The sequence below is a fragment of the Haliotis asinina genome, chromosome 7 (genome assembly GCF_037392515.1).
Source record: "Haliotis asinina isolate JCU_RB_2024 chromosome 7, JCU_Hal_asi_v2, whole genome shotgun sequence".
NCBI lineage: Eukaryota > Metazoa > Mollusca > Gastropoda > Lepetellida > Haliotidae > Haliotis > Haliotis asinina.
In genome coordinates, this window is record NC_090286.1 from 18550938 (window position 1) to 18563501 (window position 12564).

Below are 12564 nucleotides of genomic sequence, written 5' to 3' on the forward strand. Positions count from 1 at the left end.
CTGCTGTGAAAGGAGCTTGCAATCTTAGGGCAGTGAGAATCTGGTAGAGAATACTAACTCTGTCTTTATGAAAGACAGTGAGTTCAGGATTCCCTGACCTTGCATGAATGTCGTCGACCCTTGCCAGATGTTACCTTGACAAGAAAAGCTGTCCACACCTGCCAAAAAAGCACTGCACCTGAGGATGTTAACCTAAGAGAATAGTGTTGGAATTCATGTGGGATGCCGAGATAGCCATGCCATCAAGTAGCCACAAATAATGGGTGCGGTTATGCAGGCCTCTAAAACTCCAATACATTGAGTAGAGTTGAAGAAAAGGGACCACAAATTCCCGTTTGTGCACCGGCACACATAACAGGCTCGTCTATCCTCATGTTGAATTTTTGTTGAATACCTCCATGAATCCAAAATTGTGCCTGCAACCGATGCAGAAATTCCACTTGCTTGGAGATAATTCCTGACATCGGTCAGGCCACCCACTGAATCCTGGGACTGGGGTGTGGCATGCCTTGCCGGGATAATAGATCCGGTCGAAAGGGTAATAGTACAGGAGCCTGAACCAGGAACATGAGCATTTCCCAAAACCAGTGTTGAGCAGATCAAAGAGGTGCAAACAGCAGTTGCACTTGTTGGGTGGTTAGCTGCAGGAGAACTTTTAAGTTCAGTGGTATGGATGGGAATGCCCACAATACCCTGTCCATCTAAATGAGCTAGAAGGCTCTCAGCTCTCAGATCCGGTATCTGATTCACCTGGGATCCAGGATTAAAAGCCAGGTATCTAATTCATTGTTCCTGAGGCAAACAGATCCACCTCAAATGACCAAACAAATGGGAGATGATCACAACTATCTCCCAATCAAGCATCAACTAGTGGAAGGGGCTAGGATACATAATGAGAGTGCTTAGAGCAACCTGCTCTTGGCTGTTGGGGCTCTCAGGGGCCCTGCAAAAATGGCTCAACAAGACAAAAAATGAGTATCTTGTTTTGTAATTATTTTATTGAAAAAGGATACAACTGTCAAATGAATTTAAAATGGACATTTCACTGCTTATAAATATCCCAAGGAGGACCTCTTTTGAAAAAGAAACAATCAGTCAGACAAGTCTTTGTCAGAAGCCAACTGCCAGTAGGGGGTCGGCAGATATGGAATGGTAGTATCTGATGGGAAGTAAGGACACCTAGTTCCCCGAATTAGACTGATTATCTATGGTTATCTCAGTTTCTCCTGGCACATTGGCTGCAGTTTTAGAGCACAGTTTCATAGACCATCCAGCAGTCACATTTAAACCTTAGTTCAATTATTTTAAAGAATTTTTCTGAAGTAAGACACAGCTTGCAAATTATGAGAATAACTTTTGCAAATAGCACAGCCCGTGGAGGACCACAAGGAGGAAAGACAACAGAAAACCATGAAGAATTCTAGTCAAGCTAAGCCTGCAGATTAACAAACATGTAAGGAAAAAAACAATCATGAGTTAGAGGGATGTATTTGTAAGAATTATGCACCATCTCCCTGACCCATGCTTCAGGCATTTTGAACCACGCTTCAAATAATCTTGCTACCTTAAAAACAGAATTATAACCATCCTTATGGTGCCTACGGTAGTTTAAGTTTGAAATAGATTCAGAAGTCCCACTTGCCATAACCATTGGAGAATGCCCATTCATTGACATTTGTCAAGTCACCATGGTCATTTCAATGTGACAAAAATATGGCATATGCACTACTTATAACAAGCAGTCATGTGAGGCTATATATAAGCTATTTGAATAATGTAATTTTCTGAATAAAATTGATATTTTATACTTATCCTGCTAATTGCTCATCTCCTCTTCCCTGGCGAAGGTAGTGGAACACCTGAAATCCCTTGCAGTTCCCTTCAAAAAAGAAGCTGGCGTAAAATACACTCACCACTGTGTAGCCTCCCTTTTCCTGCGCCTTGGTCATGTGGCCGGCCATGCTTGTTACTCTCTCCTTGTATATCTCCCAACACGCGAATATAGGAATTCAGTGTGCCTGTGTGGGGCGGCTGGGAGGGATTTTGTCATGAGTCAGTATAAGTATAAATCAATACACAATACACAAATCAATAAAGTATCAATTTTATTCAGAAAATTACATATTTTTCCTTATCCTGAATCATGCTAATTGGTTACAGAATCCAACGGAAACGGCAGTTGGTCAAGCCACACTGGATTCTGCTGGCTGTCAAAATTGCATCCAATAATTAACCCCCCTAAATGGGAACATGTAATGGCAATAATATGGTCCTGCTCTTCTAATATTCATTGTAGATTCTGGGGGGGATCACATCCAGTCAAACTTGTCTTCAGCTGAAGGTTTCGCTGACTGGAATGTGTGACATCAAAAGTAACTAGCATCCTGCTAGTTTCTGATAGAACTAATTGTCGAGATATTGTAATCAAAACTAGTTGCAACCCTTCGTCATGTACAAGTATCTTCATTACAAGTACAGGGTCATAATCACTCATGCTAGTCTTTCCATTGTTGCAAGTGTGAAAGTTTAACATAGATGACTTTCTGACACTGGGACAATAACATCACATTCTGCACAGAGCGTTGTCTCTCGGGGACCAATCAGATTGAAGACATGACGTCAGGGCAGGGCGTTGTCTCTTGGGGACCAATCAGATTGAGGATGTGACGTCACCAGCAGGGCATTGTCTCTTGAGGACTAATCAGGTTGTAGACGTGACGTCACCAGTGTAGCAGTCAACTGATCATTGTGAAAACTTGTTCAAACGGTGATACCCTTGCTAGCACTCAGGCTTGTCCGTAACCCTGCTGTTTGGCGAGCACATGTCTAGATGAGTAAAGCGTGTGAAAAAACTCCACTTGAAGCTGATGTAGACAGGCTGTCTGCAAGGTAGATGTGTCGGAATTCTTTCCCCAAAAATAATACCGTGATCTCTTGTGATCAAAGGTGTAGTTTGCAGTGGTATCTTGTAGTCGTCTCGAAGAATCTTCGTGAAGGTAGAAGACTCCAGTTGTTCAGACCCTAATCTTCAATGTTTACCTCCTCTCTCTGGACTCTGGAGAACTGGGACTTGTTAGTGTAATGCTGACTTGTCTGCTTGAGCACCATTGTCAAGTTGTCAATGGACTTCTCTGGAGTCTTGGGTGACCATCCTTGATACCTCAATAATCTTGTCGATGAAGTAGATTGAGTCCCGCACTAGTTGAGGTAAGGTGTTCAGACATAAACTGCTGATCCCTCATCTGAGTGACGAATGCTGACAGGATTGTTTCTCTTTTCCTCGTTGGCAGGTTTGCTGAACTTTGCGATGAGAGTCTCGTTGATGGCTCTAATCTGAAAAAAATGTGTGTCGTAGTTGTGTCGAACTGAGCAAGTCTTTTGTCATCTACCTTGTAAGATTTGTTGCAGACGGGACTAACGATTTATAAACTTCATCGACGTCCGGTGCTCTGACGAAGAGGGAAACGACGAACGTTGAATGACGGTACATGATGTTGTTGAAACTTGGTTGCCAACTTAAACGCCATAGATAACATCTCTGGAATCATAGATATCAGAGGTAACAGCGGGAGTGTAAGTGCATCAATGTCGTCATCCTTCGTCATGTAAGTATTAGCTTCATTAGAGTCCTTGGATGGTGAAGCTAAGTCAAGTCCATTCGTGATCCATGATGAAACTTCTGTGTCCGAAAATAGGGCTTCCTCCGATGATCACACTTGAAAATGTCTATCTTCATCCCTCCATGAGTGTGAAATATTCATTCCGTGTTGACGATCCCTCCTATAAAAGTTAATAATGATTGATGACAGCGCCTTCGATGTACTGGGGAGATTGACGAAGACCTTCTGCGTTGACAAGTGAATCCTCACTGGTGCGAGTGCACTCCCGTGAGTGTGAATCCTCACTCCTGCGAGTGCATTCACTCAACGTAGGTGGATCTCTCCGTCCAGACTGGAGCTAGGGAGACTGATGAAAATCCTCTTCATTGACAAGTAGACCTGTGAGTGCACTCACCCAAGCGAGTGCACTCACTCGTTGTAGGTGGATGATAAGGACGATGGTGACGATCTTCCTGAGCAGGTGCTTACACATGCCTTCTCTTCATCCTCTGGAGTGAGTGAAGATCTAGTTGAGTGCTCACATGGAGCATGTCGACGTAGTTGAAGATTGTAGTCTTCATTGTTCTTCTACATGACCACCAAGCTCATGTTGCATGTAGGTGTCTGTGTCGAACGGCTGCGTTGAGTGCAGTCACGGCTGACTTGTAGAGATGTCTGCTGTGATGTCTGAGGCTGATTGCTGACTAAGTCTACGTTGTCTGACAATCCTGAGCGGTGACGATGTAGTCGTGGCCAATCTAGGAGCAACTGTCTACGTAGTTGAAGATTGTAGATATGTCGTTCCTGTAGGTTGACGAACTCATCCCAACAGAAGTTCTTCGTAGAAGAATGTTGATTCTGCGACAACTTCGTCTGTGACGACGATGGTGACCTAGGCTTCTTAAACTATAACGGCCGCGTTCCCGATGAAGTACTCTTCTGTAGTCTAGGGGACAACTCGCTGGACCCAAGGTATAACCCTGGGCACACACCTGACTGGTAACTGGAATGAACTTCAGCAGTAAATCAAAAACGGTTACCGAAGCTAAATCATCCGATTAGACATGACTAATGAAAGTCGATGTTGCCTGTCCCTCGCACGCATGTGAAAAGAAAGAATTTATACAATAAATTCTGAAACGGATACATTTCTGTAAAATTCACAGCAAATAGTGGAAGAACATAAGGGCTTACACGCCGGCGAAACTAAAAGCCGGTCAGCCACTGACAGCCATAATTTACACTGTAAACACGATTTCATCAACTGAGACTAAATCTCAGTTGACGAAATACGTGCTATATCAACACACAATAATCACGAATAAACAAATTGTGATATATATACATACATCAAATACCACATACAACATAAATATAGTTAAAGGACCGAAATAATTCAAAAACTTATCGCCGTAGTGGAGACTCCAGGTAACCCCAACTGCCCTCGTCGGGTGGTAAGGAGAAAGTGACAAGCATGGCCAGTCACATGACCTAGGTGCAGGAAAAGGGAGGCTGAACATTGGGCAGTGTATTTTACATCCGCTTTTTTTTCAGAAGGGAACTTCAAGAGATTTCAGGTGTTCCATTACCTTCGCCAGGGAAGATGAGATATGCAATTAGCATGAGTCAGGATAACAAAAAATAATAAAATTCACACTCAATGCAGAATTCTGAACAGGCATGCCATGTAGTAGATCCACACTACAGCAATACCACCGTCAGCTGACTCTAACCTCACAGTAATGGCGTTCAAAAGTGTTTCAGATGACAACATTAGTGAAATGTACCAACCTTACAGAAAGAGCCGTATGTGTTCCTCTGTGGGAACCGTTTGAACACGTGCATGAGCATTTTAATTCTGTACAGGACTACTTTTTGTTTGATTTAATTTTGTGACACACTTCAGAAGGTAACAAGAGAGCTACATCACAGTATTGAGTCAAACCAGGGTACTGAAGACACATGCACATAATCGGTCAAGTAACCCAGCCTGATATTCTGTTCTGAAGTGTTGATTTCTACCCCACAATCCATTAAGCAAGGACAAACGGTTCAGTGAATGAAGTGAAAGATGATATGAACTCATTAATGGAATATATGGGGTGTCACAGAATTTCTTCAGTGCAATAAAGTAACAATATCAATAGAAGAATAACCCTTCTACAAAAGGCACTGGGCAAGTTCCTTCTGAAAATGAAAGCAGCAACATGCATACAGTATGTACTACAAGTACTATTTGAGACATATATACCTACCCGAGTTGTGGTTTTGCCAACGCGTGCATCTTTTCCAATTTTTCCAATGAGACTCAACAGTTTTTCTCGGATACGATCATTGTCATCCTGCCATTTCTGTAAAAATATTTAACTTCATGAATTTCATCCACTTTGTCAGTGGCACATACACTAACTAGATTGAAGTAACTGGTACTTGATAATGATGACAGAGAAATGAAACTAATAATTTAATAATTTCTGTAACTGACAACTAGTGTTCAAATTACACAAACCTGAGTACTAATCAACTAAATTGGTGATGGCTGGATTAAACATACACTGATAGTTTCCATATTGTGGTTTTCAAAACCAGGGAGCAGGGATTAATATAGAGCCACATACCTTCTGTATTAGTCGAAACAGATGTTCAAGTTGTTGTGGTTCAAACTTCACTGCAGCTGCTGCCATGATGGAGTGAATGTTGTCAATCACGTTGTTTGTCTGACCATTCTGAAGTTAGAAATAACATCATGCACAGAGCTCTGTCAACAATTTCTTTTACAATGGAGTCTGAAACTTCAAATGTATATGAATAGGCTAGTAAAGCATTGTTACATATTACAAATAGCAAATTGGAGACAAAAGCAGGAGCAGTTCTACCTCCCTTTATTTCCAGAATAGTCAGCTTAAATATAAAATGTGAAATGTTTTTCAGGCATCAGCTCATCACTTTTATTTGTGTGTCAAATTTTTTTATTGCCATGTGGAAAAAAACAATTTTGATTAGGCCGCGTCCCGATCAGCTATTTGTCCACTACAAGAATGAGTGTCCGTAAGAAAGAGTGTCACTGAATCTACAACACATTAACATGTGCTAATCTTCCCAAGCTGTAATTCTGAGAGAGAATATAAAACTGTGTTCCTCCTGCGTCATTTCTTTTTCTATCAAAATTTTTGTAAAAAGCCCTACTGCCCTCGTCACTTTTGAACAATATGTGCCCGAGAAACATGTAATTTTCTTAAACATCACATGCAACGTAAAACACAACTTTGCAGATTCTGATTGTTGATTGTGGTAAGCAGCCTCTGTCACAGAGTAAGCTCAATGTCTGGTTTACTGACACCTATATGTCTGCCTGCCTGTCTGCTAAAGACAATGTGCAATACACAGCTTCAATCATTGACCACACACAATTTGAACTTAACACCTATCAGGCTATACGCCATAAACACAATTAAGTTGATTTATGACCTGTGCACCCAAGTCCTGTCTCTGCCACATTATGTAATTAGACAGGTGTGATACTTGTACACATGACATGTTTTTATGTCTGTGTGTTGCAAACAAACTATGTGTACATCCATTTTTCTCAGATGACTGGATCTGACGGAAACTCAGTTTCAAGTCCTGCTTTGTACTTAGACGAATGACAGTTTCCAACCACGTAGTAGTTCATCATCCCTACAGAGATGATTTTTTATTGAATCGAACACAAATTCAGAGAACATGTATTTACAAAACCCAACATCTCTATATACATTCTTTTAGGATAACTTCTTCTAGTGCATATGACTTTGTTTGACAACAATGTATGAATCCATACTGAAACGACGCAGCAAGTACAATAAAAGAACTTGTTATCCATAAAGAATGTTTCTTTCTTGTGACTCGCCATACTTCTAAAATGCTCATCAAACAGATCATTTTTCTGTAATTACAATGAGCCCTCAACGTATCAGCAAATGTACCGGCCCATCGGAAGCCATCGTTACACTTGAGTGCACCCTCACCCGCTATAACTGGGTTCGGTCTCCCGAAGGCTTGTATTGAGGGAAGTAAGCCCAAGTACAAAATATTGCACTTTTGAATCTCGATTGTACGCTTATAATTTTGTTTATTTATTTTTTACAAACAGCAATGTACATTATATGTCATGAATAATTGACAACTGTATTTTAATTATGTTTGATTTTTTGGTTGCATGTGACCTTTAATATAATTGATATTATTTATCCTGACTCATGCTAATTGCTTATCTCATCTTCCCTGGTGGAGGTAATGGAACACCTGAAATCCCTTGAAGTTCCCTTCTAAAAAGAAAGTAAAATACACTCACCACTGTGTAGCCTCCCTTTGCCATGCTTGTTACTCTCTCCTTGTATATCGCCCGGCACGTGAATATAGGAATTCAGTGTGCCTGTGTGGGGCGGCTGGGAGGGCTTTTGTCATAATATAATATTTTGATAATATGGTCCTGCTCTTCTTATATTCATTGTAGATTCTGGGGGGATCACATCCAATCGAACTTGTCTTCAGCTGAAGATTTCGTTGACTGGAATGTGTGACATCGAAAGTAACTGTAATCAGGACTAGTTGCGATCCTTCTTCATGTACAAGTATCTTCATTACGAGTACTGGGTCATAATCACTCATGCTAGTCTGTTTAAGACGCGTGCATGGACTTTCCACCATTATACTCCGCACAGCGTCTGGCTTCCACAAGTCATGTGATAAAATGGGTGAGTGAACACAGCACCTTTGGGGAACTGTTAGTTTCTGAGCAATAATAAGAGGCCCAAACGGATGAATGCCAGAGACGTCCTCCGTGAATATGTCTCGTAGATAATGGTTGGCAAACACCGTGTTTGACTTCCAAAAGCAGCCCTCCATTATAGTTGATAGCGAGCAACTTCCATGTAGCGCTGTTGTAGAGGCTAAGGTTCTAACTTCATGTGGGTTGGAAGCTTGCTGAGGATCCAATCCTGCTGCTTTTTAGGCCCTCAGTATAACAGCTCTGATCCACACTGAGACAGTGTTGCGGGATACTTCCGTAGGTGTCTCAGTGGATATGGGGATAAACAGACGCTTGAACCGTTGCCTTCTAGACTTAGTACGTGCAATGCTCTGACTGGACATACTGATAAATCTTGAGTATCTGTGGTCCTAGGATTGAAGATAATGCCGGTATAAGAAATTGCCTATCCAGTAGACCTGGCCATTGATTTTTTGCAATAAAATCCCATCATAGGCCCCGATGAGCTGTCTGTTGATGATTTGCATCAAAGCTTGTGCGGTTAAAGTCTAGAGCATGAATTTCCAACATTTGTGCCGCTGTAGCCAAGGCAAATAAAAACAGCGTCTTTTGAGTTAGCAGTTCAAGTGAGGTTCAATCAAGCGGTTCGTACGCATCACTTGTGAGATGTTGAAGTATGGTGTTTAGATCCCATGCTGGAGCTCTAAATCTACGCTGTTGATCTTCCAACTTGAAAGAACATAGTAAAGCAAGTAACTCAGGTACTTTAGTTCCTGTTTCCATGGTGACAACTGAGCTGAGAGCTGCCAAATATGTACATAATGTAGAACCTTTCAGACCTCTGGAATGTTGTAGGTGACATAGATATTCTGCTATCTGTGGATATGTTGCCTTCATCGCCGTGAAGCCTTTCTTCTTGGTGTTTGTCTCAAACCGCTTCAATTTGATATCATAAAGGTTGCGAGCGGATTTCCATAAGGCTAAAGTAACTGCTTTTGCTGTTCTCGCCGAATATCCTCTGTGTTTCAAACAGATTTTAATTTTCTCAATGATTTTTGGTAGCATCACTGGAGGGAGAAGAGCGAATGGGTTTAGTCCTTCCCAAGGGATGCTGTGAGCGTCTGTTGCCCAGGCTAACGGATCCGGTACTGGTGATGCAAACGTTGTTGTCTGTTTGTTAAACCTTGTTGCAAATAAGTCTATTTGAGGTGATCCGAAAGCTTGACTGATCGCATCCCATTGCAGCATCCACTCTGTGGGTGATGGACGAAGAGGATGAGATAAGGCATCCGCCATAATGTTGCAGGCTCCTGGTATGTGACATGCTTTTATTTGGAGATTCACACTGTCAACTAGATCAAAGGGTTGAAATGTCAGGTATAGAGGAGGTGACGATCTCGTTGACCCCTGTTTGTTTATGTAAAAGACCACTGTTGTGCTGTCTGTGTGTATCATCAGCAACTTGTCTTTCAACATTGTCGACCAGTGATGGATCGCATGAATGACCGCTTTCATCTCCTGCTGGTTGATATGAAGAGCTTGCTCTCCTTTGGTCCACATCCCTGCTGCTACTTCGTTATCTAATGGTTGTTGAATGCCAGCTCTAACATGTAAGTTCCTGTGCAGGTATTGACTGGTAAGTCTACCATAACGAGTATGCTCTCAAGATGTCCAGCATCATAAACCGGTCAGGACGTGAAACTGACTCAGGAACCACTGTCACAGACGCAGTAATAGGCGTGTTCATCTGGTCATATCCAGAGGTGACGTGATCAGATCAAGTAGATATTGTCACTGACATAGTGATAATGGAGAGAGTTGAACTTGTTCTAATCATCGGCTTGAACTTTCACCCACCGATCCTCTGCGACAGCCATGTATTTCAACGTAGTGGTGAATCAAATCCTGAGGAATTTATATTCTCAAGTCATCCAAGCTGAGTTAGAAGCCTGATAGTGAAGTCCATCTGTAGATTGAGTTGACTGCTCTCATGATGAGCTTGTATGCCGTGAAGATGCGTCATTCTTCGTCTTCAGATCATCCACGCTGTTCATTATGAAAAAGTTGACATTCCAAGGAAGTCTATTTATAGCTGGCTGTCCGATCAAAAACTGTCATTCATTGCTGCTTGCCTCCTGATAGGCAGTTTTGAGCCTGCTGTTAGAAGATCTCTATGTCGCCCACAAAATCAAATGATGCTTTAGACTGCTAATCTAGTCTGTAACAACATCTTTCAATCGTTGAAAAAACTGTAAGTCGAATGTAGACGACTTCTGGACACTAGAATAATAAAATCATATTCTGTGCAGGGCGTTGTCTCTCAGGGACTGATCAGATTATAGATTTGTTTGCTGGGTGTTGTCTCTTGGGGACCAATCATGTTGTAGACATGACGTCACCGGTGTAGCAGACAACTGATCATCGTGAAATCCTGTTCAAACGGTGATACCCTTGCTAGCATTTAGGCTTGTCCATAACCATGCTGTTTTGCGATCAAGTGTCTAGATGGGTAATGTGCATGAAAAAAACTTCCACAGCTTGAAGCTGATGTAGACAAATTTCCTCCACCGAAGATAATACCATCATCTCTTGTGATCGGAGGTGTAGTTTGCAGTGGTATGGTGCAGTCGTCTCGAAGAATATTCGTGCCGTATTCATCGTTGAGAATTCCCCACTTCTCCAGTATGGTTGAAGACGTCCACCCACTTGAGGTGGGGGTGGAAGACTTGAGTCATTCCGAACCTGATCTTCAATAACGCCCTCTTCTCCCACCCCTTGACGCACAGATGGATGTCTGGGGGTGCTTGTTTCCTCCACGGGAGCAACGGAAAGAAGATGTCCCCTCTGTTTTTATCTCTTGCTCTTTGAACCCTGGAGAACCTGGACTTAATGTTGATTAGTCTGCTTAAGTACTGATGTCAGAGTGTCGACAGACTTGATCATCATAACTTCTCTGCAGTCTTGAGCATCTGTCCTAGCTACCTTTTCAATCTACCCATCGAAGAGAGTTGGTGCTGACCATGGCACGATACAAAGTTTGGTAAAGTTCTCACCCCATGACACTGTAGATAGGAGACCTTGTCGACAAAGTGAACAGTTGTCTCTCCTCTTCTAAATGCCACTGCATTAGATTCATCATCTGCGTTGTAAACTGTTGCATGAAGGCGCCGGGGTCGAATTGTTGCAATGTCTTGTAGCGACGGTTGAGCTGTAAAGTTGTCTACTGTTGACGAAGTCCACAATGTCTGACGATTCTGCATCGTCTGACAATTTTCCTCCGGGTTGAGAGGTGTAGAAGATGCCGTCAGGGTAGATCTAGATGATGTCGTCCAATGACTGCATTAGTTGATATCTACCTCGTTGTGTATAATCAACGGCGGTTCGCTGAAGATAAGTCGTTCATGTAGAGGGACGATTTCTTCTCCAACAATTTCTGCGTTGAAGAATGATGACTCTGCGATGATTTCGAAGATGATTTCGTCTTCTATGACCTAGACTTCTTCAGTTGAGACGGCCCTGCTTGTGAGGAAGATCTCTTCTGAGATACAGGGGATGACACGCCGGACCCCAGACATAGCCCTGGAGAAATACCAGACATTTCACTGGAATGATTTTCAGCAGATTTACCCGAATTTAAATCACTTGTTTTAGACATGACTAATGCAAGCCGATGTTGCTTGTGCCCAGCACATCTGTAAACAGACCATGTATAGAGAGTAAATTCTGAATCAGACAATTCTGTGCAAAATTTACAACGATTATTAGAGGAACATATGGGTTTGCACATCAGGCAAATTAAAATTTAAATGAGGATCAACTGCCGACAGCCGCAATCTACATAGCAGACACGATTTCATCAATTGGGACTAAGTCTCAATTGAAGAAATACATGCTGAATACTGACATAATTATGACAAATTTGATAACATATAATGCATACACAAATCCAAATACCGTATACGAGCAGAATTTAGTTTAAAGACCAAATAAAGAAAGAACTTATCACCGTATCAGGACCCTCAGGTACCTCCAGACGCCCGCGTCAGGCGATAAGGAGAGAGTGACAAGCATGGTGGGTCACATGACCTAGGCGCTGGGAAAGGGAGGCTACACATGGGTGAGTGTATTTTACGTCCGCTTTTTTTTTAGAAGGGAATTTCAAGGGATTTCAGGTGTTCCATTACCTTCGCCAGGGAAGATGAGATGAGCAATTAG

General features: G+C 42.1%; 1 protein-coding gene across 1 annotated transcript in view; it reads right to left on the reverse strand.

The window, feature by feature from the left end:
- The window catches only part of LOC137290530 (ubiquitin carboxyl-terminal hydrolase 24-like), a 177129-nt gene that overhangs the window by 128796 nt on the left and 35769 nt on the right, over window positions 1-12564 (reverse strand). Inside the window, exons 12-13 of the mRNA XM_067821545.1 lie at window positions 6218-6325; window positions 5855-5950 (exon numbers count right to left, since the gene is read on the reverse strand). Of these exons, the coding sequence (XP_067677646.1) occupies window positions 5855-5950; window positions 6218-6325 (204 nt within the window). The remainder of the gene's footprint in view (window positions 1-5854; window positions 5951-6217; window positions 6326-12564) is intronic.